Source organism: Lampris incognitus, chromosome 14 (genome assembly GCF_029633865.1).
Source record: "Lampris incognitus isolate fLamInc1 chromosome 14, fLamInc1.hap2, whole genome shotgun sequence".
NCBI classification, from domain to species: Eukaryota; Metazoa; Chordata; class Actinopteri; order Lampriformes; family Lampridae; genus Lampris; species Lampris incognitus.
Genome location: NC_079224.1, coordinates 17394024 through 17421310, shown reverse-complemented (window position 1 = coordinate 17421310; position 27287 = coordinate 17394024). Strand labels below are relative to the sequence as shown.

Here is a 27287-nt window from a genome sequence, read left to right as displayed (position 1 = left end):
GAGACCAAGCCTTTGAAAGTCCTCAAGGAGGTGGTGGTGGAGAAGGCAATTTGGTGTTCTGCATTGAAGTGATATTCTAAAACTCTTGACAGAGTCCTATTATTAAGAACCTAAAGGAGAAGCTTTGCACATAGGAAACCTCTGTATAGTAGAAATGAAATGAGCCTGTGATATTATTGCCTGTGTTCATATCTTAATTATCAATCCAGTGATTCAAGTAAATTCTTTAATGGACAGTACAAGCCTGTTTCATGCCATAAGCAACCATCAACTGTCAATCAGCTTATTTTGCTCCTTATTTGTTGAGCACTTTCCCTACTGTTGAGTGTTTCATTTAACGAAGTTATCGTAATCATTATACTTTGACGTGTACAATTTGTCTTTTCCTATCCATTCCCAGCAAGGATGGCAGGGCTGCAAGAGGACAACAAGAGCTTGAAGGCTAGCCTGTCCAAAGTGGAGGCAGAACGCAAACAGGCCCAGGAAAGGAGCAACAACTTAGAGAAGGTATGCAATAATTACAAACAGCCACCTTTATTCATTAAATCTTGGAAGATCGTAGGAGGTGTTTGACATGCCCGGCTGTAAATTAATGTAACTGCAGACCCTTTTGATTGGCCAAGCTTCGTGTGCACTCTGGTAAAGCTTGCTTCATGTTGTTGCCCCCCTCTCCACAGGAGAAAAACAGCTTAGAGATAGATCTGAACTACAAGCTGAAGACCTTGCAGCAGCGCCTGGAGCAGGAGCAGACTGAGCACAGGGTGACGCGGGCCCAGCTCACCGACAAATATGAGTCCATTGAGGAGGCCAAATCAGCTGCCATGCATGGTATGCATGCCAGGCCTGTGTCAGAGCACGCCCCATAGCTGCTGTCTCTCTTTTGTCTCTTTCCCCACACCACCCTTTTCTCTCCGACTCTTTTTCTCTATATTCCGGTTATTGCTCTATCTCTTTTATCTAACCTCTGTCTTTCCCCTTCACCAATTTTGTCCTCTTTGCTTCCTCTCTCCTTTTCCCCCACCTGCACCTCTTGACACCAGAGTCATCTGAGCACATTCATGCCCAGGGGCCGTTTGAGTTGGAGGAATTCAGGGAGTGCACTCCACGTGGCATGTCAAGACTTTGCCTCACTGCATATTAAAAGCTGGACTTTCACCTATATATTTTTTTCAAACTAACATCTACCAAGAGGAATAGTCCTTTTTTGACCAGAACTTAGTAGTTTTTCTACATACTGCTCAATCAATCATGCATAAATCATATAATAGTTATATTAAGATTATAGAATGATGCTTATAAAAACATGCAAATTAGTTTGATATCATTTTTATTTGTTGCATCGCCCTATATTCCTTCCTTTGTGTTAAAGAGAAAAGTTTTCTGGATAGCAAGTACCTTGCACATTGACGGTAGTCTGTCATGATGTGTGGAACTTATTACATCCCCAATGGGAAATTATATCATCGCTGCTATGGGGACTTAGGATTATACACGGATGAGCCAAAACGTTATGATCACCTGCCTAATACGCTGTTGGTCCTCCATGTGCCGCCAAAACAGCACTGACCCACCGAAGCATGAACTCTACAAGACCCCTGAAGGTGTTCTGTGGTATCTGGCACCAAAACATTACCTAAAAAACCTTTAAGTCCTGTAACTTGCAAGATGGAGCCGCCGTGGATCGGACTTGTTGGTCCAGCACATCCCACAGATGCTCAATCAGATTGAGATCTGGAGAATTTGGAGGCCAGGGCAAACACCTTGAACACTTCATCTTGTTCCTCAAACCATTCCCGAACAGTTTGTGCAGTGTGTCAGGATGCATTATCCTGCTGAAAGAGGCCACTGCCATCAGGGAATACAGTTGCCATGAAAGGGTGTACCCGGTCTGCAGCAATGTTTAGGTAGGTGGTACGTGTCAAATTGACGTCCGCATGAACGGCCAGACCCAGGGTTTCCAAGCAGAACATTGCCCAGAGCATCACACTGCCTCCACCAGCTTGTCATCTTCCCACAGTGCATCCAGGTGCCATCACTTCCCCAAGTAGACAGTGCGCATGTACACGGCAATACACATGATCTAAAAGAAAGCTGGACTCATCGGACCAGGCGACCTTCTTCGACTGCTCCAAGGTCCAGTTCCGACATTCGCATGCTCATTGTAGGCGCTTTCGACTGTGGACAGAGGCCATCATGGGCACTCTGACTGGTCTGCAGCTATGCAGCCCATATGCAGCAGGGTGCGATGCCCCGTGTGTTTCGACACATTCCTGCTGTAACAATCATTAAAATTTTCTGAGACTTGTGCCCTGGCCCAGTCGTCTGGCCATAACAATTTGGCCCTTGTCAAAGTTGCTCAGATCTTTACGCCTGCCCATTTCTCCTGCATTCAACACGTTGACTACAAGAACCAATTGTGCACTTACCATCTAATCTACCCAGACCACGACAGTGCCCTTGTTTAGAGATGATCAACATTATTTGGTTTGCCTTTAAGTGGTCATAATGTTTTGGCTCAGTGTAGAGAAGCATAAGCCTAGATTGTACATAGGATAATGCAACCACTAGTCACGCAAAGTGAACCTACTGAAACAATAACAGAACATAGAGCATCTTCAGTGACTAGCATTACAGACTGTGGCAAATGTGCTCTTGTGCACAGGCAATTCTTTCCAACATAAGAGAACAAATAAACAGATGTGCAATTATGTCTTTACTACATTCATGTGCAGTTTTCTGTAAACCTTGGCCTTTCACAGTACAGACAATGGATTGACTTTTATTTTGCCCCTCTTCCAACCCAGCGGTGCAGCAGAAGGTCTCTGAAGAGAACGGGGCAAGAATGCGAGCAGAGAGCCGGGTGGTGGAGGTGGAGAAGCAGTGCTCCATGCTAGAGTTTGACCTCAAACAGTCTGTGCAGAAGATGGAGCAGCTGATGAAGCAGAAGGAGAGGTTAGAAGATGAGGTGAGCAAAGCAAATTGAATCGTAGTTCAGTGTCGATATGTTGAACTACAATTGAAAATAACAGTTGTACAGTCAACATGTTTGTGACACTAATTATCGATGACATACTCTACCTTGCACCTCTAACACCCTTATTAATTTGTCTCCAGGTGAAAAGTCTGCGGATGCAGTTGGAGCAGGAGTCCAGCAAGCGCATCCTGGCCCAAAATGACCTGAAGAGCCGCACCCAGGATGCAGAGCGTTTGAGGAGTTCGGAGAAACAGCTCAAACAGGAGATAAACACAGCATTAGAGAACAAGCGCTCGCTGGAGTTTCAACTTGCACAGCTTACCAAGTGAGATTTGTTAGGCTTTTCTGAAGCAATGTACTAGATAGCCTTTACCAGTGGCCCACTTATCTGATTGAGCTGCATTTATCAACAAAGCAGCATAAACTGAATTACACAAGTATGAAGAGGAAAACGCCAACAAATCTATCCAATAGCACATTTCTAGACCTAGCCAAACCCGTTCTATTTATCCTCTTTGTAGGGATCATTTATTTTATACTAATTAATTGACCAACTAAACCAGAAATATACATATTTAAAAATAGTTTTAAAGCATGTTATGGTCATTTGGGAATGTGGTGCAGTTTTAAACAAAGTCATGAGGGAAAGGTATGTGAAGCATCCAAAGAGGTTATTCGGGTCATTGTCTGAATCTTAATTTTACTCCTCAGTACAGTCGAGCAAGGGCAGAATCTGCTTGCTCTCCTGTACTGGTCTCAGCAGCTCTAACATAGATATTCCATTTTCTGTTGCTTTTAAACTGGTCACTAATGTTCTTTACAAGTCAGTGTGTAAATGGGCCTACAATTGCCTGCTATCCTCAAATAAGAACTATTATTCCAGCTTAAAGGATGACTGTGCCAAAGCTTTTCCAACAATGTTTACAATGTTACGTAGGATTAGGGTTCCCCCAGAGTCTGATTCCCTCCACCCCAAAGCTAATCCTCTGGCTAGCTCTGCAGTGAGGGATGAAGCTATTGATGCTAGTCTGAAGGACCTGGGTTAGATGCAAGATTCTTTTGCCTCTCCAAGAGCTTTAATCGGAAAATGCATGACAGTGTTTTGTATTTACATTTGTCATTAAAACTAAATTCTAAGAGATGGCTAAGTAAGTGTCTAGTTTTGATAGAAAAGACAATGAAGTGCTTGATGCCTTGTGTTTTTTGTGTTCACCAGGCAATACAGGGGCAACGAAGGACAGATGAGGGAACTTCAAGACCAGCTTGAGGCCGAACAGTATTTCTCTGTAAGTCTATGCAATTTTTAAAAAAAATATGTTTCCCCTCTGGGTTGAGTGACGTTACCAATGACTGTACTGACTGTTTCTCCTTTCAGACGCTTTATAAAACTCAGGTCAAAGAATTGAAAGAGGAGATCGAGGAAAAGAACCGGCAGGTACAGGAAGCTCAGAAGAAGGTGCAGGAGATGCACAGTGAAAGGTGAGAAAAGGCAATCAGTCTGCTAATTTATTAATGATGCGGTAATGCAGATAGTCCGCAGATAGCCTTGGTGCCATCACAGATATTCTGCCATGCTAATCTTGACTAATCTTAGGCTCAAAATTGTTCAATTTGGAAAAGATTGTGATTATTTAACTGTTGTTGATAATGCATGTTTTTATTCTATAATCCTGTCTGCAAAGCACATTTTCCATTTCATGAGTTTGTTCTGAAATTAAAAAGATGTCTTATAAGAAACAAAGAGTTACTTTGATGGTTACAAAGTCAGGATCTGTGAAACCGTTTTGCTTTTGTGTGTCTAAAGGGACTCCCTGACTGCCCAGCTTGATCTGACAGTAACCAAGGCAGAATCAGAGCAGCTGGCAAGGGCACTTCAGGAGGAGCAGTACTTTGAGCTCAGCCAGGAGAACAAGAAGGCAGCAGCTAGACACAAGCAGGAGATTGTGGAGAAGGAGGCTACCGTTGCACGGGTGAGCAAAACATGAAAATATTTCAATGGGATTTGGTGTCTGTCCAGCATTGGTTTGCTATTGTGTTGGTTGAGGAAGATACAAAAACCATCTGAACTAATATTGGTCCGTCTTAAGTTATTTATGCTCAAATATCTGCGTGTTTGCAAGGGTTCTTGTGGCATCAACACTGATGTGCACATTTGTAGGTGTTTGCCTACATAGTTCCATGTAGTGCTTGCCTGTGCCTTAGAGAGCAGTGTTGCATTTACAAAACAAGAAAGAACAAAACTGAGTGTGAAAAAGCTTGTGGTATATTACCACTACCAAATTTGTAGCATTGCTTGTCGAGCAATGGCTTAAGAACAGGATGGAAACATAGTTACAGGATGTGTTAAGCCACAATATGAGTGTGTATTTCCTTGTGGAAAATTAGTTGTTTAAGGTACCAGATCGACTTTCTTGCTCAACCATTCAGCAATTGGTATGACAGAGGCTCACCAACGCAATCAACTCACTGTTGAGATTTCAGACATGCAGAGTTCACAAAGTAAAACCCCTTCACTGTGTTGAAACACAGAGGTTTACATGTACATTCACAGAAATATATTTGGGTCTTTAGCTGTGATCAGTGTAAAATTCGATGATCCTCTCATATCTTTACAGCTTGAGGAATCCAATAAAACCCTTACCAAAGATGTGGAGAACCTCAGCAAGGAGAAGACAGAGTTAGCTGAGAAGCTTCATACTCAGGATGAAGGTACGACCTTTTTGTTTACCCTCATGTTTCCCCTTGTAGATTAATTATTCTGTTGCACAAGCTGAGCCTTCTTCCCTTACAGAGTATGTAGCTCAGAAAGAGGAGATTGCAAACACAATCAAGGCCAACTACGAGAAGGTCCTCAACACAGAGCGCACATTGAAGACTCAGGTAAAGTTGTGATTCATAAGTTTGATGGTGTTGTCTGTTTAAAGGCTTTAATGAGCACAGCTTTACTCTTCCCTACTACACATCTACAACCCACCAGGCAGTAAACAAGCTGGCAGAGATCATGAACCGCAAGGACATGAAGCTGGATCAGAAGAAGAAGGGCAGCACAGCCGACCTGCGCAAGAAGGAGAAGGAGAACCGCAAGCTGCAGTTGGATCTCAACCAGGAGAAGGAAAAATTTAACCACATGGCCATCAAGTATCAAAAGGAACTGAGTGAGATGCAGGCGGTGAGTGGTCAAAACCATTGTTTCACATCACAAATTGAGTTGGTGGTATGTTTTGGTGGCATAAATGTTAATCTAAAGGTATTTTCTCACATTTGAATATATTACTGACATAGTGTTAACTGACTTTTAAGCTTCATTCTTCTGCTGTCTTCTGCAAGGTATAGGCCAAGTTTAGATTTGGATATTGTATTTACAATGATATTCAAGTACAATAGTGTTCAAATGGTCATGTGTTTGTCTCATCAGATGTTCCATTGTCTCATAAACTGAAATTTTTCAGCTCTGAGGGATATACACTCACCGGCCGCTTTATTAGGCACACCTGTCCAACTGCTCGTTAACGCAAATTTCTAATCAGCCAATCACATGGCAGCAACTCAATGCATTTAGGCATGTAGACATGGTCAAGATGATCTGCTGCAGTTCAAACCGAGCATCAGAATGGGGAAGAAAGGTGATTTAAGTGACTTTGAACGTGGCATGGTTGTTGGTGCCAGACGGGCTGGTCTGAGTATTTCAGAAACTGCTGATCTACTGAGATTTTCACGCACAACCATCTCTAGGGTTTACAGAGAATGGTCCGAAAAAGAGAAAATATCCAGTGAGCGGCAGTTCTGTGGGCGAAAATGCCTTGTTGATGCCAGAGGTCAGAGGAGAATGGCCAGACTGGTTCGAGCTGACAGAAAGGCAACAGTAACTCAAATAACCACTCATTACAACCGAGGTATGCAGAAGAGCATCTCTGAACGCACAACACGTCGAACCTTGAGGCAGATGGGCTACAGCAGCAGAAGACCACACCGGGTGCCACTCCTGTAAGCTAAGAACAGGAAACTGAGGCTACAATTCGCACAGGCTCACCAAAATCGGACAATAGAAGATTGGAAAAACGTTGCCTGGTCTGATGAGTCTCGATTTCTGCTGTGACATTCGGATGGTAGGGTCAGAATTTGGCATCAACAACACGAAAGCATGGATCCATCCTGCCTTGTATCAACGGTTCAGGCTGGTGGTGGTGGTGTAATGGTGTGGGGGATATTTTCTTGGCACACTTTGGGCCCCTTAGTACCAATTGAGCATCGTGTCAACGCCACAGCCTACCTGAGTATTGTTGCTGACCATGTCCATCCCTTTATGACCACAGTGTTCCCATCTTCTGATGGCTACTTCCAGCAGGATAACGCGCCATGTCATAAAGCTCGAATCATCTCAGACTGGTTTCTTGAACATGACAATGAGTTCACTGTACTCAAATGGCCTCCACAGTCACCAGATCTCAATCCAATAGAGCACCTTTGGAATGTGGTGGACCGGGAGATTCGCATCATGGATGTGCAGCTGACAAATCTGCAGCAACTGCGTGATGCTATCATGTCAATATGGACCAAACTCTCAGGAATGTTTCCAGTACCTTGTTGAATCTATGCCACGAAGGATTAAGGCAGTTCTGAAGGCAAAAGGGGGTCCAACCTAGTACTAGCAAGGTGTACCTAATAAAGTGGCCAGTGAGTGTACATTTGTATAGTTTAGCCAGCTGATGGAAAATTAAATGTGCTCATCAAATGTTTTGAAATTGATAAATACCTCAGTGCAGCTTGAAATGATAGAGGCTTGTGGTGCAAATTGCTTGTCCCAAGTGAAATCTCTCCACCTCAAGTGGTCTATTTTGCATTAGACCATAATGTCATCACCAAAATAGATTGATCACATAGCTATCCTCTGCGTGTCATACTAGGAGGTAAATGCATTACCTCATGACAAAAACAAAATGCACGTTCAGCCTGTTTGGAAAGTAGCATGGTGGCACGGTGGCACAGTGGTTAGCGCTGTTGCCTCACAGCAAGAACTTCCTGGGTTCGAACTCCAGGGTTGTCCAACCTTGGGGGTCATCCCAGATCATCCTCTGCGTGGAGTTGGCATGTTCTCCCTGTGTCTGCAGTGGGTTTTCTCCGGGTGCTCCGGTTTCCCCCACCATCAAAAAGACATGCATGTTAGGGTTAATACTCCTGTCTGTGCCCTTGACCGAGGCATGGCAAGACAAACTGAAGTTGATCCCCGGGTGCTGCACGGCGGCTGCCCACTGCTCCTAGCTACACAGCTAGGATGGGTTAAATGCAGAGCATAATTTCCCTATGGGGGATCAGTAAAGCATATCAAAATCCCCAAAAAAGAAGAAGAAGCTTATATTGTATCTGTGAGGTAACTGATTTGAATTCATTAGACAACAGTTGAGAGCAAAGAACTTGATTTACCATCTTATTGTAAAGCACATGGCTGTAGGGCGGCAGCTTATGAGTTTTTGCAGAGGTGGCTTGGAATGCATCTCCCAAAATGCATTTCAGCTAATTCAAAATGGGCTCAATCAAAAATACATTTTTTTATTTTGTGTTTAAGTCATTTCCTTGTAGAGTACCCAAAGGAAAAAAAAATCATTACAGCCGTTGTAACCAATATACACTTCTAGTAGTGGTGATGAAGTCTGGAAACTTACAGGCGCTACATTTGATGCAACATTAAAGTCTTGTACAGACAATAATTTCTATAAGAATATCAGCCATGCTGAATGAGGTGAGTTTATCTTGCGATAAGTCACGATCACAACCCAGTTCAATCATGTAGATTTTCCCTCTGTTAAACCCAATTGTCCTCTGGTGTAACCCCAACAGCAACTGGCAGAGGAGTGCACGTACCGTAATGAGCTGCAGATGCAGCTGGACAGCAAGGAGAGTGATATTGAGCAGCTACGGGAGAAACTGAATGACCTGCAACTGCGTATGGACAACTCAAGTGTTACAAGCTTACAGACGGATGAAACGGACAGCAACATCGCAGGTAAGGTCATCCCAGAGGCTAACTGGACACTGCTTCTGTTATCATGTAGTGCAGCCATTTTACCATAAAGATGTTGGTCACAAAAAGTATGCTCCAATTATCTTTTATTTATTTATTTATTTTTTATGAGACAAATACTGTTATTAATATGTAAGATGATATGTACCCTTTAGGATTATTCATTTTTGTTTTAGTAGATTCCTGTTGTGGGCTTTAGAGTCTTAGCACTAATAAATCATTGTAATTATTTGTAAACAAATCCCACACTGATGTATGGGAGCAATTACTGCTTATCAGCAGTAGCAGACAGGATGGGCAACAATGCAACACACTGCTGGAGGACTAAGAGAATGGAAACCGCTTGCACTTCCTTTGATCTCATGTTTGGAGTGAAACGCTCCAGATAAAAAAACCTGTCGCCAGTGAACAAGCTATTGCCGTTAGTAAATGGCCAAAGGCTATTTTCCTCCTTTCCTTATCAGGGTTTGGTGTTAAGAATATAATACTGAATTCGTTGGTGCTTATTTAAATGTATTTTTAGAATTTTTGTCATTTGACCTTTAAAGGTAGAACAAGTAGGATTTTCCTAAAAATTAATGTATAGACTCATACAAAAAGAATCCCTCTCAGTCATCATTTATGACCCGGTAGACTTGTGTGGCAGTGTCTGTATCTGCAGAGACCCTGTCCTCAGCCTATATTTTCTTTTCTTTTTCTTTTTCTTTTTTGCTGTGTACGGGACGTTTCTGGGTGTTAACCTTTGGGCAGCGGGACTCTATAAAAACGTAGCAATCAGGTGCCAGATCGAGATCATAAGCGCACATCCAAGACGAAGCTACGGCAATGGCGGACACAGTGCCGAAAAGACGCTAATATAGCGCCAAGCAGACAAAGCTCGTTCCAAAATGAGAGTGAATCTGGGGTTGGCTTTCCCGCTGGCGAGCACTGAAGGAGAGGATGGGTATAAAGAGCGACACGGAGTTGGCCTATACACTGGGAGGTGTTCCGGCAACTGCGGTCAGGCGGCGTGCGCTTCTGGTGTCGTTGAGTCGGGGAGTAGGGGTCAAGTTTGAATGTTGTGTTTATAAACTGCAACCGACAAATCCTACTTGTTCTACCTTTAAGGCTACAGTCCTGAAGATTGTTTAACCGGCTGACAGCTATGAGATATTTGCAAATACATTGGTGTTTAAGCCCCCCAAACCCCAAGGATCCTTTCAAAATGAAATGGTTGCCATTGCTGAAACTTGCTTATGGCAGTTTTCTGTGTCCAGGGGCAAAAAAAACGAGGTATTAGTGATAATAAACAGTGCTTTACTATTTGAAAATGATATCACTAGCATTGAGTTGCACAAATAATAAAGTGCACCACAGTTGTGGCTGCATGCTTTCTGTACCCATGTGAGGAAGCAGAGTGAGCACTGAGAGGGAGGGGAGATACAGCTGTGGTATATTGCTTGATTGTAGATAGTGTTGTTTTCTTTAACTGATTTAAAAGGAAAGAAAAAAAATATTGTTAAAATAAGATTCCAGATATACCTGGGCAAACTGCCCGGATATATCTGGAATCTTACTGGGCAGCATTGGGCTGTCTTTAGCAGCCACAGTAGCAAAATGTGCCACATCATTTTCCAGGGAAAGTCCTACCCAACAGTAACCATTAAAACAAGCAAGTACAAACACATTCGTGATCTGGATATTCATGGATGGCCATCGTCTTAAATATGCTTGCGTTACAAAGTGTCAGAAAGGACATTTGTTTTCATGTCAGTCTTCAGGATTGTAGCTTTAACAATTGATCCTTTACATTGAATATGAAATTATGACAGCTTTTTGAACAGGCAAGCTATAGGGGGACTGACATTATCCATCACCAAGGTCTCATTTGGAAATACATGTTGACACAGTATCTGTTGCCGTTTTCTAAAGGTGATATCTGATGTGTGAATATTGGCAAAGGTCTCTTTAAGTTATTGTAGTTGCGCTATATTGGTTTAAAGTGGGTGGTATGAGAATTTGGTTCATGACAGGTTCCTAAGTATATCTTTGTGTGTCTAAGAATAAAAGTGGAGCGCTGCCCACCCAAAACTGCCACATAGAAAGCTGCATGGGAAAACAGGAATAGTCTGTGCGTTTTTTTTTTTTTTTTAAATTGGGTGTGGGTGCCATCTGTAGTATGTACTGAACATAAACATTTTTAAAAACATTTGCATGAGACCCTATGGCTCTACTTTTTCTAGAACAGACAAGCTAGGTGGTTTTAGGTAACAGCCCTTTTTTTGTTGCAACTTTTTTCCATATCTTTACTGTGAAGTTGTAAAGTACTTTGAGTGGCTGTTGCAGCTAGAAAAGTGCTATATAAAATGCAACTTGATTGACTGAAGTGGGTAGGCTATGCTCTTAAGATTGTTCAGAGATGTAGTATAAAATACCAGGGATATATTGGAGCCACGCAGGCTTTATAATCAGCAGACCTGGTTTGATTGGTGTTTTCAAATAATTCTTAGAACTTGTTTTGGCCTGCTTGGATTTCCTGGTAGGTGGTGATGTGCCATATATAACCACACAGTCAGGGCCTGAAAGTTGTGACAGTTGGAAGAAAGTGTTCAATTTAGCAGACTTTACGGTCTGTCATAAACAGTTCAGGGGTCTCCTTCTGCATCGTTCAGATGCAGTTCACTCCTCCCATCTGGTGCACCAAACAGGTTGAAAAAAAATGCTAAGAATCATTTGAAAATTCTTTGTTTTATCCAATCCACTGATGTGCTGGTTTCTGTGGTTAAATTCTTCTCTCATCTCTTTATTTCCCTCATGTCCAGTTGGTTGTCCTTGCTCCTCTTATCTTTGTAACTTCTATTCCTTTCCCTCTGTGAGTAACTTGGGAGTGCAGGAGCCCCTTTGTGCCTGGCCTGTAATGCTGCTGTTGTGTGCTTGTGTCTTTTGCCTTCTTGCAGTAAGATTTTTTTTCTTGGCTATTTTGCTGGGGGTGATAAGCTATGCCTCTCATGGCAACTCACACTTTTGAAAGGGACTTGTCCGAGAGGTGGGGGTGGTGGAATGTAGTACCAACCTGACCAAAAAGACAGATCAACTAAGGACGAGAAGTTTATTCATATTAATTTTGCTGTGAATTTTAGTCAGTAGGTGAACCTGACAGGTGAAATAACCACAGTACATCAGAGGTTCCGGTCATACTAGATTATACACTCTGTGTGGTTTTTAACACGTCACTCTCGGCACCTTTCAAAACGTGTTTGGAAACGTTGAACACGCACCTTTTTAATTTCTAGTTCTGTGAGCTTCGAAAACCAAAACATTTATTTTTATTTCAGCATGTTCACCTCAGAAATGACTGCTGTTTCAGAAATAAGGACCTCCCTCACAGCCTCCTTAGCACTCGAGCCCCTCTTTGTTCACTATTCTCCCTTTATCTTGTGTTCTTTCAAAGGCATGCCGTACAAATTAAGCTGGTGTCACTTTAACATAATGGACAGATGGCTTTTAATCATCGTCGTTTTTGTGAAGGGAGTGAGAGATCAAGCTGGAGAAAAAGTAAATGCTAATTTCTGAATTTTCACATTGATAAAAGCATATCCCTCTACCACTCTTAAGACAATTCAATCCTGCAAGCTCTCTAATGTGCTGAAAAAAAGTACTTACCCATGTGGTGTTTAATATTCATGCATGGGAAATGTGAGGTAACAGCATGGGATATATGAATTCAACTGTCATCACTTACTCCAGAGCAGTTATATTAAAGTGAAGCCCTAGCATTAGCCCTGCTCCCAAGGGAAGCAGCCATGTTGTTTTGAAATGGTCATGACCTTTGTCACTTGACTTTTTGTTCTTTCCCAGTTGAGTTTGAATTTATTCACTGCATGGCCTTTTCCCAGAATGCCTTTAACACAGCCTGTTTTTGTAACTTGCGACAAATCTGGGTCATTTTGCAGAATCCAGGCTGGAGGGCTGGTTGTCTATTCCTAACCGTGCAAATATCAAACGATATGGATGGAAGAAGCAGGTATGTTGTGATAATTTTCTGTTTACTCTGTTCAGCTGCATTATGTTAGACTACTGCAGTTACTCAAGTTGTGCTGTCAACATAATCAAAGCCAATATTAATCTCCTTTTTATTGTCTTTAAAATGTCCATAGTATGTGGTGGTGAGCAGCAAAAAGATTCTGTTTTACAATGATGAACAGGATAAAGAACAATCCAACCCTTCAATGGTACTTGATATTGAGTAAGTATTGTATTACTATTGTTTGCACTATTTGACTTTAGAAAGTCTGTTTCCATGTACAAGACAATGGCCTGTATTCATAAAACCTGATGGTAACAGTATTGTGCCACACAAAATACACTCTACCTTGGTATTGTTAGTGGTGGCCCAGGTGAAAGCCAATTAAATTCACAATGTAAATTAAGTGTTGGATATTTAACATCCCCTGACTGTCCATGGCTAGCAGAGGGCAAGCACAGTGGCTTGCCAAGTGGATGGGTCAGAAAGGGGAAAGAAAACCTTTTCAGCAGCAGAACTCCGTATATTAAGAGAGGAGGTTATCATTTCTGGGGGCAGAATCTCTTTCTAACCTAAATGCTGGGTATCCCCACCCCCTAAAAATCAGTCCTCTTCCTCATGTACTCCCAAATCTATAATGTCAATGTTTGGCATGAACCCAAATCAATTAGATGGAGACTGACCCTTAAATATTGTCCATTATAAGCAGCTTAAAATGCAACGCCGAATGTTGCCTCTTAATTAGGCTACCAACACCTGTTTTCAAGGACAGCGCTGATAAAAATTGACAAAACATTATAGATATTAATGACACTTTTTTTTAATTCAGACAATCACAAGTTGTTTTATCTGTTCATTATGGCTTGTTTATCAGGGAGTTCATGTGATCAAGTTTGTTAGTGTAAGTTTACTTGTACCTCTTTGCTAATGGTTTGCCTTCCTACAGCAAACTGTTCCATGTTAGACCGGTCACCCAGGGAGATGTGTACCGGGCTGAAACAGAGGAGATTCCAAGGATATTCCAGGTAGGTGGATTCATCTGGTCTGAAATTGTCCTATTCAGATCTCCCCTGCTGCTAAATACTTGTGGTGTTGTTGGTTGCTGTGGTGCAGATGTCATGTGAGATTCGTTCAGGTCCAACTGAGCCTCAAAAATGCTTATTTTGACAAAGCGCCTCATACAGTGTTTGCTTTCTGGTCACATTCAGATTCTCTATGCCAACGAGGGTGAGTGCAGGAAGGAGGTGGACATGGAGACTGTCCCTCAGGGTGACAAGACCAACTGCCTCCCCCACAAGGGCCATGAATTCATCCCCACGCTATATCACTTCCCTTCCAACTGCGAGGCCTGCGCCAAGCCACTGTGGCACGTTTTTAAGCCTCCGCCTGCCCTGGAGTGTCGCCGATGCCACGTCAAGTGCCACAAGGACCACCTCGACAAAAAGGAGGATGTTATTGCCCCTTGCAAAGGTATATCTCTCTCTCTTTCTCTCTCTCTCTCTCTCTCTATATATATATACACACACACACACACACACACACACACACACAAACAGTGCCTATAAAAAGCATTCACCCCCTTGGAAGTTTTTGTTTTATTGTTTTACAACATTTAATCACAGTGGATTTAATTTGGCTTTTATGACACTGATCAACAGAAAAAGACTTTTATGTCAAAGTGAAAACACAATTCTACAAATTAGTCTAAATTTATTACAGTTATTAAACATAAAATAATCGATTGCGTAAGTATTCAATCCTTTCAAGTCAGTATGGATGTACCTTTGGCAGCAATTATAGCCGTGAGCCTTTGTGGATAGGTCTCTATCAGCTTTGCCCATATGGACAATGCAATTTTCCCCCATTCTTCTTTGCTAAGCTGCCCAAGCTCTGTCAGGTTGCATGGTGATCATGAGTGAACAGCCTTTTTCCAAGTCCAACCACAAATTCTCAATTGGATTGCAGTATGGACTCTTGACTCGGCCACTCCAGTACATTAACATTGTTGTTTTTAAACCATTTGTGTGCAGCTTTGGCTGTATGCTTGGCGTCATTGTCTTGTTGGAAAAAAAAAATCCCAAGTCACAGTTTTCTTGCAGTATACATAAGGTTTTCCTCCCAAGATTTCCCTGTATTTTGCTGCATTCATTTTACTCCCTACCTTCAAAAGCCCTCCAGGTCCTTCTGCAGAGAAGCATCCCCATAGCATGACGCTGCCGCAACCATGCTTAACAAGGGTGGGGATGGTGTGTATGTGATGATGTGTGGTGTTTGGTTTAGGCCAAACATAGCGTCTGTTCGAATGGCCAAAAAGCTCATCAGACCATAGAACCTTCTTCCAGCTGACTTCAGAGTCTCCCACATGCCTTCGAGCAAACTAGCAGAGGTTTTGTGTGAGTTTGGCTTTCTCTTTGTCACTCTCCCATAAACCTGTGACTGGTGAGGAACCCCGGCAAGAGTTGTATGCACAGTCTCTCCCATCTCAACCACTGAAACTTGTAACTTCTTCAGAGGAGCCTTAGGTCTGTTGGTGGCCTCCCCACTAGAGTCCCTTTCTTGCATGGTCACTCAGTTTTTGAGGACGGCCTGCTCCAGGCAGGTTTACGGCTGCACCGTGTTCTTACCATTTCTTAATAAGTGACCTAACTGTACTCCAACGGATATTTAGTGACTTGGAAATTTTCTTGTATCCATCCCTTGACTTATACCTTTCAGTAATGTTTCGGGGAGTTGCTTGGAGTGTTCTTTTGTCTTCATGGTTCTGTTCTTGAATGGTGTAGTTTTTTGTCAGGATACTGACTCGCCAGTAATTGGACCTTCCAGATACAGGTGTATTTACACAATCCCTTGAAACACCTTGACTGCAAACAGGTGATTGCCATTTAACTAATTGTGTGACTTCTAAAACCAATTGACTGCACCAGTCATCATTAGGTGAACCACATTAAAGGGGCTGAATACCTATGCAATCAGTAATTTTGAGATTTATTTGTAATTAATTTAGATCACTTTGTAGAGATCTCTGTTTTCACTTTGACATGAGTCTTTTTCTGTTGTTCAGTGTAAAAAAAAAAAAAGCCAAATTAAATCCACCGAGTAAATGTTGTTAAACAACAAAGCATAAAAACTTGCATGGGGATGAATACTTTTTATAAGCGCTGTACACAGTGGGTTCAGAAAGTATTCAGACCCTTTTACTTTTTGCACACTTTATTGTGTTTTAGATTTAATTTTAAATGGATGAAATTGTTTTTGCTCATCAATTTATACTCAATAACCCATAATGAAAAAGTAAAAACATGTTTTTAGAATTTTTTGCAAATGTATTAGAAATCAAAAAGTGAAATGTTATTTACACAAGTATTCAGACCCTTTGCTGTGACACTCCAAATTGTGGTCAGGTGCATCCTGTTTGCTTGATGTGTGTAGAACTTGATTGGAGTCGTGGCAAATTGAATTGATTGGACGTAGTTTAGAAAGGCACACACCTGTGTGGATATGGCCACACAATTCACACTGCATGTAAGCTCAAAAACCAAGACATGAAGTCCAAGGAACTCTCTGTAGAGTGCTGCGTTAAATTTGTGGCGAGGCATAGATCAGGACAAGGGTATAAAACAATCTCTTAAATTTTGAGTTTTCCCAGGAGCACAGAGGTCTCAATAATTGTGAAATGGATGAAGTTTGGAAACACCAGCACTCTTCCTAGAGTTGACCAAATTGAGCAACCAGTGCAAGAAGGGTCTTGGTTAGGGAGGTGACCAAGAACCCAACAGTCACTCTAACAAAGCTTCAGAAGTCCTCCACAGAAATGGTAGAACCTGCTGGAAGGATGACCATCTCAGCAGCACTCCATCAGTCAGGCCTTTTTGGTAGAGTGGCTAGATGGAAGCCACTCTTGAGTGAAAGCCATATGACAGACAGTCCACTAAGTTTTCAGAATGGCATTTAAAGGACTTTGAGAGCATGTGGAAAAAGATTCTCTGGTCTGATGAAACAAAAATTTAACTCTTTGGGCAGAACTCCAATCCCTATGTCTGGCAAACACCAGGCACTGCTCATCACCTGACCAACACTGTCGCTACAATGGATTTCCATCAGTTGGATTCCAGAGATGCCATGTACAGATGTGCTCAAATTTGTTGATACCCCTCCATAAAAAAGGAAGAATGCACAATTTTCTCTGAAATAACTTGAAACTGACAAAAGTAATTGGCATCAACCATTGTTCATTCCATAGTTCATAGAAATTAGACTTTGCTTTTGATTTTTATTCAACATAATATTGTAAATAATAAAACAAATAAAAATATAAGGCTGAGTACTTACCGCAGCGGCCTGGGTTCGAATCTGGCCCGGGCCCTTTGCTGTTTGTCATCCCCTCTCTCTCCCCTGTATGTCCTGTCTCATGACTATCACTGTCAAATAAAGGTGGAAAATGCAAAAAAAAAAAAAAAAAAAAATTTAAAAACGAAAAACATTTCTGTAGCTCTCAATGAGACTTTTGGCTCACTCCCTGTGCAAACTGCTGCAGTGGTCTCAAGTTTGATGGGTGCTTTCTCCAGACTGCAAGTTTCAGCTCTTTCCATAGATTTTCTATAGTATTCAGATCAGGAGTCATAGAGGGCCACTTCAGAATACAATGTTTTGTTCTTACCTATTCTTGGGTGCTTTTAGCTGTGTGTTTTGGGTCATTATCTGTTGGAGGACCTATGACTGAGACAGAGCTTTCTGACACTGGGCAGTATGTTTTGCTCCAGAATGCCTTGATAGTCTTGAGATTTCATTGTACCCTGCACAGATTCAAGGTACCCTGTGCCAAGGGCAGCAAAGCAGCCCTAAAACATAACCAAGCCTCCTCCATGTTTCACTGTAGGTATGGTGTTCTTTTCTTTGAAAGCTTCATTTTTTTTGTCTGTGAACATAGAGCTGATGTAACTTGCCAAAAAGCTCCGGTTCTGACTCATCTGTCCAAGAAGGATTGTGGCTTGTCAATATGCATTTTGGCAAATTCCAGTCTGACTTTGTTTTTCTTTCAAAAGTGGAGTCCTCTTGGGTCTTCTTGCATGGAGCCCACTTTCACTCAAAAAGCGATGGATGGTGCGATCAGAAACTGACATGCCTTCACCTTGGAGTTCATCTTGTATCTCTTTGGCAGTAATTCTTGGTTCTCTTTCTACTATTCGCACTATCCTTCTGTTCAATCTGGGGTCGATTCTCCTCTTGCGGCCATGCCAAGGGAGGTTGGCTACATATTAATATTTGTAACTTGTCTAAACGTATTAATATTTGTAAATGTTGTCACAGGAAGATCAAGCTGCTTGGAGATGGTCTTGTAGCCTTTACCATGCTTGTCTATTTTCTTTGTGATCTCAGACAACTCTCTCCTTTGCTTTCTCTGGTCGCTGTTTGGTGTGGTGCACACAATGATATCAAACAGCACAGCGACTACTTTTCTACATTTAAACAGACCGAATGACTGATACAAGGTTGGAGACGTGTGATACTAATTAAAGAAAGTAATTAGTTTGAAATATCACTATAATCCAATTATTTATTGTCTTTTCTAAGGGGTACCAACAAATGTGTCCAGGCCATATTAAAATATCTTTGTTGAATAAGCAATAATTCATCTCTTCTCACAGTTTCTTTGCTTTATTGTATGACATACCAAAGGCATGCATGACAAAAATAGCTTTTAATTTCATCACTTTTCTGGAGGAATGAAGTATTATTTCTCGAGCTGTAAAAGTACCAATAAATTTGAGCACATCTGCATGAGATCAGTGCAGGGTTTTCCTTATTGGTGCCTAAACATTTTTTCACAGCGCTTAAACCGAATCAATGGGGAAAAAAACCTATACTGAGAGTTCTCTACCGCTCTGGAGAGAAAGGATACCATATTGGCCCTAATCACGGGTGGATTACTTAAATGGCTCAGCGGGCCCCAAAACTAAAGATTCTGCGTGAAGTCGCTGTCATTAACTTTGCATTTCTTGTCACATAGACAAAGGGCTTATTTGCCTGATATCAGACAGAATTGTCAACTCACTCCATTTCCATCTTCAGTCTGACATTACCTCCACTCTAACCGATTTCCGTGGGGAGGGGGATTTGATTTTCCCTAACCAATCTCTAGAGTCCCAACGTATCCACCTGAATCTTATGTCTTTTTAAGTTGACATTGATGTGTAGCCATGCCAACATACTGGTTTTTCTGAGGTTTTAAGAGTGGAGTAGAGTGAAGTAAAAAACAAACCATGATGTCAGGCGATATTGTCGTCTTGACACTGGTGTTTGTCCCACCTGTGGTGCTGATTGGCTTATCATTAGTCTCCCCGTGGCGCTCATTGGATAAACGCTTTTTCAACTGAATAACCGCTGTTTCAAGTCATGATGCCAGACCAGGAGGATCAGTCAACTCAGTAGAGTGGGCGGCTTCAAAGGTCTGGACCCAGGCAAAGGGCTTAGTCATTCATGTCAATAACAGAGCCCCAAAAGTCCTACTGAAAAACTGAAGGAAACTGCGGGTGAATGTATGTCTTAGTTAATATGCTGGTGGCGTTAACTGTGTGTAAGTGTGCTGTAAATCCTGTTGAGGTACAGGTGAATTTAGTTATTGTGCTGCTGGCTGCAAGTCAGTGTACCTGCCCTACGGGGGGGGGGGGAAGACTTCTGCACATCAGTGCCCAGGGACCTTCTACACGTCAGTGCCCAAGGGCCCATAGTCTCTTAAAAAAAATGGGGGTTGGCTTGTATTTCAGTACTAGACAATTACGTGTTCATTCCAGTAAATATTTTTTTTGAATGGAGAGAGTACCAGAGTAACTACAGTATTTTACAGTGTTGCCTTATGGATTGTTTGTAGCCTTAATGTTGCTCTGCTAGTGAGTGTTTTTAGTCCATTTATAATGAGTCTTTCAGAGTCAGTCAGCACTGAAAGTTCTTCATTAGTCTAGTTTAACCTGCAGGAGTTTCTAAAGGCTGTTTTAACGTGTTTTGCTGCCACAGAGGAAATAAATCCATGGCGAGTGAAAATGAGTTTTTAGCGTCTCCGGGCGTCTGTACTGCAGAAATGAACCAAGGAGAAAATCTGTCAAACAGCCAAGAATTACATCTGACACAGATGAGGAGCTCAAAAAGATAGTCTGAAAAATGTTAACTCTCAGATAAAATAATTGTGTGAGAGGAATAAGAGCGAGAGAGGAATCGACTTGCTACAGTAACCCTGTCAGCTGACAACTCGCGACTGGGAAAGTGAGCTGTCTACAGACGTCCACCCAAACAAATTTTGGTAAGCAGCCAAACGCTGTAACGTTGTCAAATGGCTGTGGGAGGATGAGAACATTGCAGTTCAAATCCAATCATTGTAACTCTTGTTTTACCAGTGTTGGTTTTGTATGGCGTGCACAGTGTCATCACTCACACAAATGTGAAGGATTACTTCAGGACATAGTGCTTACTTCATCAGTGAGTATATTTGTTTCGCATTTCTTCTTGCTTATGTCTGAGTGTACTGTGAAACAACAATCTGTGTTGTGTTTTTATAAATATTGTATAATGGCCCAAAACGATGTGAAAACGCATATTTTCAGAATGCACAATGCCCAAAAGCCCCTCACCCAAGCCAGCACAGTGCCTAAGCCCTCCAGAAACTGGTGATGTTAGTGAAGTTATAAGAGGCTCACTTAAAAACAAAATTGTTTTGTTTGGATAAATTAAAAACCTGAACACTGCACTGAATAATGCATATGACTTGGCCTGAATCCATGCTGATCAGGATGACTGATAGAAAACCATAATAAGGGACCAATGTGGCATCATTTTTGGAATTGCATTACATTGTTTGATGTTCCTGAAATAATGTTTCCAGTCTTTGTTCGCCTGGGTGGCTTCCTTTTCTTTAGATTATGACTAGTGGGTTATCCTCTCGTATGGATTTCTCTTCTAGTTTATAGCCATTTTATTTCTGTTAGTGACATCACCAGTGAAATGTCTTGTTTGATTTGTTAACTTGTCATGTACCAACAATTTTCGAAATCAGTAGAATATTTGAGTTACAAAAAAAAAAGAAGAATATGATTTGACCTGAAAAAGTTTAAGTCCTTTTTTTGTTGCTTTAATCCCTGCATCCCTACGATGAAGCATGGTGGTGTCAGAATCATGCTATGGGGGTTCTTCTCAGCAACAGGGACAGGGAGACTGGTTAGAATTGTGGGAAGACTGAATGTAGCCAAATACAAAGAGGTCCTTGAAGAAAACCTGCTCCAGAGTGCACGCGACCTCAGACTGGGGCGACGTTTCACCTTTCAGCACAACAATGACTCAAAGCATACAGCCAAGACAACGCTGGAGTGGCTTCAGGACAAGGCTCTCACTGTCCTTGAGTGGCCCAGCCAAAGCCCTGCTTTAAACCCTACTTCTGTGGAGAGACCTGAAGATTACAGTTCATAGACGCTTCCCATCCAATCTGACGGCGCTTGAGAGGCTCTGCCAGAAAAAATAGGATAAATCGCCAAAATCCAGGTGTAGAGACTCAACCAAGAAGACTCGAAGCTGTAATTGCTGCCAAAGGGAGCTTCCACAAAATACTAAATACTTATCTAAATGAGACTTAATAGCTTTTCAAAAATTTCTAAAAACCTGTTTTCACTTTGTCACTACGCATGGCATTACATGGAGTGTAGATTGATCAGCAAAAAATTGTAATTTTATCAATTTGAAATTAAATCTACAACACAGTGTGCAAAAAGTGGAGGGGTCTTCACACTGTCCACACCAGAGACAAGTTATCGAGAATTTTTACTCACAATTATCACTGTGACTATGCAAAGACCGTTTGAAATGAAAGTTGAAGTTCTTATCCAGAGTTCATTAAACCATATTAGTTTTAGTGGTATTCATAATGATTTCTGGATAGTTTGACTTGGAAAATATCACATATTGCCACATCTGATGTCATTTGATTTGTAGAAGAAGTTTACAGCACAATGAATCTACTCAGAAATTTAGATGTCTAATGAAGCATAAGGGTTGGAACAGAGTGCAAGGCAAATGTATTTGTATAGCACATTTAAGAATCAAAGCAATTCAAAGTGCTTTACATAAAACATAAAAGACATCAATAAAAGCAACATAAGGCAATAAAAAGACATTTAAAAACAAATGGAGAGTAAAAGTTACAGTGCAGTGTAAGATGATAAAGGAAGGTCTTCAGCCTTGATTTAAAAGGACTCAGAGTCGCAGCAGACCTGCAGTTTTCTAGGAGTTTGTTCCAGATATGTGGTGCATAAAAACTGAAAGCTGCCTCTCCAAGTTTTAGTTTTGACTTTGGGGACAGAAAGCAGACCTGTCCGAGATGATCTGAGCAGTCTGGGTGGTTCATAGTGGATCAGAAATATATTTTGGCCCAAAACTGTTCAATGCTTTATAAACCAAATAGAGTTTTAAAAATCAATTCAGTGACTGACAGGAAGCCAGTGTAATGACCTCAGAACTGGAGTGATTTGATCCACTTTTTTGGTCTTAGTTAGGACTCGAGCAGCAGTATTCTGAATCAGCTGTAGCTGTTTGATTTAAAAAAAAAATTTTTTTTTATAAAGACCAGTAAAGACCCTGTTACAGTAGTCAACTGAAGATAAATGCATGGACTAGTTTTCCAAATCCTGCTGAGACATAAATCATTTAATTCTTGATAACATTCTTCAGGTGATAGTAGGCTAACTTCATAATTGTCTTAATGTGGTTATCCAAATTTAGGTCCGAGTCCATGGCTACACCAAGATTTCTGGCTTGGTTCATGGTTTTTAACATTACTGATTGTAGCATAGCACTGACTTTATTTTGTTCTTCCTTGGCTCTAAAGACAATTACTTAAGTTTTATCTTTGTTGAATTGAAGAAAATTCTGAGACATCTAGTCGTTGATTTGTTCAATGCACTTACTTAGTGCTTGTATGGGATTATAGTCCCCTGGTCTTCATAATAATGGTAACATATTTTGTTGTTTTCCATAATCTGAACTAGTGGGAGCATATAGATGTTAAACAGAAGCGGCCCCAGAATGGAGCCTTGGGGAACGCTACAGGTCATTTTTGTATACTCAGATTTGTAATTACCTATAGACACAAAGTGTAGTCCCTGTCGTTTAAGTGGGATTCAAACCAGTTTAGTGCTGTGCCAGAAAGTCCCTCCCAGTTTTCCAATCAGTCCAGTAATATGCTGTAGTTGACTATGTCAAATGCAGCACTGAGATCAAATAATACCAGGATGGAGATTCTGCCACTGTCTTTGTTTAAACGGATGTCAATAAAGACCTTAACAAGAGCAGTAGTGTGGTCAAAATCCTGACTGGAAGACATCAAAACTGTTAAGTGCCAAAAAGTTGCTGAGCTGCTGGAAAACAAACAGCTTTTTCAGTGATTTCACTTAGAAACGTGAAGTTTGATATGGGTTTATAATTGTTCATCAGTGAAGTGTCAAGATTATTCTTTTTTTAAGAGTGGCTAGATGACTGCAGTTTTCAGGGCCTGTGGAAAGAAACCTGAGGCTATCAATTAGAAACATTTTACAAAAAGCTTGTTGGCAGAATAGCAAGGCAGCTGGAGGAGGATTTCAGATGTTGTAGAATGTCCTTCAAGTTTTTATGGTCGATGGGATCAAGTTGTGTTATGCTCCTTGAATTGATTTTAGGTGGACACAGGGACAACATATTCCCTGTATCTAGTATTGAAGCACTGACTCTCTGTCTAATTTCCTGAATTTTGTCATTGAAGAAGGAGGCAAATTCATTGCAGGCTCTGGTAGATAGACTGGTAGATAGGGTGCCAAAATGCAATTGCAGATTTGGCTTTAAAGTGATTCTGACATCAAAATATGAAAATTTCTATTGATAGGCTATGTTCCGAGTTGGAATGTGACCACGGAGAAATTCAGTGGCCAAAACAGCACGTCTGTGGCCATTCGAGAGAGATCTGTGATAGACTGTAGATGGTGTCCAATGACAAACTGTGCCGGTGGATATGTAGACACCAGTCAATTTGCATATAGGGTGTGTCCGTAGCGAGATGCTATAAAACCACGGCGAAGCTGTTCTTTCACCCCCTCCTGCTAGCTACTTGGCTCGAGTTTGTGCTATTTTGCTTAGATTTTATTATCGATCTTGCTACGACGTATTGCTATCTATCTATCTGTCTATCTATCTATTTATCTCAATATCTATCATCTATCTATCTAAATTATTTGTATCATCGAACATATTATTCACCAAGTTGTATTGCACTGCTGTGCCGTAGGCCTACCACCATGCCGTGGTCACATGCGAGATGCATGGAAAGACAGTAGCCAATAGCTTTGAATTCATAAAACCACACCTATTTTTGGTTATGATTCAAACTCCCAATGTTAAAAAATGTGTTCAGAAAGGGCATGTCAGTCTCTCTTTAAATTGTATTGAGGAGGCTTTTTATGGTTAAGTGTTCTTGTAAGGATAACATTAAAACCTGCAAAGCACAGATTAGGCTAAGGTCATGTTTACCAGAGGGGTTTCTTTAATCTGTGTACCCCTCCCCCCAACAGTAAACTACGATGTGACCTCTGCCCGGGACATGCTCCTGCTAGCCTTGACCCAAGACGAGCAGAAGAAATGGATTGGCCATTTGGGCAAAAAGATCCCTAAGACGCCACCAACCACGTTTTCCAGGGCCTCACCCCGTACCATGTCCACTCGCTCTGGAGCAAACCAGTCCTTCCGCAAGAACCCCAAAAGCATTACAGGAAAGCCAAGGTAATTTTAATGTTCCGTACATAATCTGTGAACTCTTTTACCAGTCTGTTCTAGTAATATATAAATATTCAAATTTTTTTTCAGAGTAATTTTCACATGCAAATAGTAGCATGGCATCTACTTAAGCACTGCAATGTTTTAAGGCGTTATTGAGGGTGTGCTGTGGTCCGAGGCTTTATTTTTATCACTGGAGATGTGGTCGAGTCAGTCACATGATCTGCTATTTGTCTCCTGTGTTATAGCAGAGCGCAGTCCAGCCTCCAAGCAGCAGACACAACATCCAGCACTTGTTGACAGAAACTTCTCCAGACCATATACTCACAAAAGCCTCAATGTTTTAGACTTTGTCCTACAATTTTAAATTTGACTATTTATTAACTACCTTAATGGGTGTTTCTAACAGCAGACACTGTCCATGGTTGGTTGACTCTGGGGTTATTCTTTCCAATTGACATTTGGGGGTTTTCATTTGTCTAATTGGCACTAATGTGTTGTGGGGTTTATTAACCAACTCTTTAGCCACAGTGCAACCCTCCGTTAGAATTTGTCCCACATTTAAGGGCTTTTGCATTGCTTCTATCATTCATAATGCAAAGGTGGAGTTGGAATGGCCTTTTACCAACGTGTCTGTCATGTGAACTTTGGATGGATACTAACCATGTTAAGAATGTCTTTTGTTTGCCTTTACTGGACACCTGTCTGTTCTATCTTACAGCTAACCATCTGAACTGTTGGATTCTTTCTGGACTGTTTTTTCCTGCTCCCTTCTTTCCTCTCATCAAAAAAAGTGGATTATCTTCTATTACATACAAAGGTCCATTAAAACAAATAACCAGCGCTGGAAAATTTGGACATTTGTCAGACGCAAGGCATCAGGGACATTGAGAAGCCTGTTATCATCTCCCTCGCTCCCTCCTCAGGACCCAAGAGACATCTCGACCCAAGAGACATCTCATCCCTCACTTGACATCAAACACACACACACACACACACATACAGAGCTCTTCATATCTTAAAGCAGATGGTTCACATCTTGAACCAAATGATGGACAAGGGAGAGAGTGAGGGACTAATGCTATGGGTACATATTGCGTACAATCGACAGTTGTAACCAGAATGGAATGGTCAAAGGGGAGTTTTCCTAGGACTCTTGCTTGTATGTACATGGTCAACACAAGGGTACTGTCACAGGGACTGGCTTAAACTATGGGTGAGTGGATGCATCTCAGGGGTGGAGAATGATTTTGTTTTTTTGTATTTTCCTTCCCTGCCTAAAGAAAAACAAATATTCTTGCCAAGTACAAGAATACTTCTTTTTCCAGCTAAAATGACTTTGATGCCTTCATCTGATGGACTCTGGTGGCCTTTTCACCTCTATTCTTATTACTCTGCGAGTCAGTTATCAGGGTTGAGACAGAGTATTGGGAAAGGAGTATTAGATGTTTTGAGTATTGAGTGAGGAGCATGCAAGATCATTTAAATCTATGCATTATTTTTATTATAATTATTTTTATTGCTCCAAGCCATAAGGAAATTCCATTGTATTGGCATATAGGAGACCTAAAACTTCATTGATTTTTTTTTTCCTGTGTGTTCATTGGGTACATTGTTTCTGTAATATTTTTTCTTGTATTGTTTATTTTTTGTAATGTATTGCCTTACATTGATTCATAGATAAATGGTTCAAAAGGAAAACATTAAGTTAACAAATGTAAAACTGCACTGTTTGAATTGTAAATTATTTGTAGAAGACTAAACAGGTGTAGCATTTCGCCCACCTAGTGCCTTAACGTTTGGATAACGATTTTACTGCCATATCCGTTTGTGGTTTTTCTCCAAAACAAGACAAATCTTAACGCTTCCATCATTTATTTTAAAAAAAAAAATTCTGATAAAACCACAATTCACACTGGGTTTTATCAGACCTTATCAGGTTTTGAGTGTATAACTATATAATATATATATATAGATATACACACATACACAGTGTGTGTGGACATTTTGCAATGGAGTTAGTATGTCTAAACAGTTAACATAACTCCATTATCAGATGACAAGTTTCGGGGTGCGTTACCTAAAACAATGCTAAGACGTGTCAGTGACTGCCCTTGTCAGCGAAGTTCTCTTACGGTAATGTCCCGTGAATGCATCCCCCCTCATACTGTACATAATTAGAGAGACATAAGGATTATGGAATACCTCCGCAATAATCTGTTGGATTTTTTTTTTACATTTTTGTTCAGTTGAAAAAGCACTGGAACTATATGATCTCTTATTTTGTCTTGGATTAATTGCATGTTAAGTTGCATTGGAGGCCGCACTGATGGATATGTGTCAATAAACATATCTTTATCATTCATTGTACTTGATTTCAGTGCTTTTGATGTGGGTGAGAGGTTTAGATCGCACTCTGGTTTCCGGCACACATGCAATAGTGAGAACCTATCATAGTGATGTGGTCCGAGGGGACTCCGGCCGGAAGCCTGATCTTGTGCGAGGGCTACTTT

The 27287-nt window shown here is 41.2% G+C and overlaps 1 protein-coding gene across 2 annotated transcripts in view; it reads left to right on the top strand.

The window, feature by feature from the left end:
* The window catches only part of rock1 (Rho-associated, coiled-coil containing protein kinase 1), a 50827-nt gene extending 23555 nt beyond the window's left edge, over nucleotides 1–27272 (top strand). Inside the window, exons 17-33 of one of the 2 annotated variants that reach the window (XM_056292874.1) lie at nucleotides 401–507; nucleotides 678–828; nucleotides 2805–2965; nucleotides 3115–3299; nucleotides 4191–4260; nucleotides 4350–4453; nucleotides 4779–4944; nucleotides 5590–5683; nucleotides 5766–5854; nucleotides 5952–6143; nucleotides 8810–8975; nucleotides 12926–12996; nucleotides 13130–13218; nucleotides 13943–14021; nucleotides 14205–14466; nucleotides 24573–24780; nucleotides 25496–27272. In XM_056292874.1, the coding sequence (XP_056148849.1) occupies nucleotides 401–507; nucleotides 678–828; nucleotides 2805–2965; nucleotides 3115–3299; nucleotides 4191–4260; nucleotides 4350–4453; nucleotides 4779–4944; nucleotides 5590–5683; nucleotides 5766–5854; nucleotides 5952–6143; nucleotides 8810–8975; nucleotides 12926–12996; nucleotides 13130–13218; nucleotides 13943–14021; nucleotides 14205–14466; nucleotides 24573–24780; nucleotides 25496–25499 (2198 nt within the window). In that variant the 3' untranslated portion in view covers nucleotides 25500–27272. The other variant, XM_056292873.1, reaches the window with a different exon arrangement.
* Nucleotides 27273–27287: the final 15 nt, after the last annotated feature.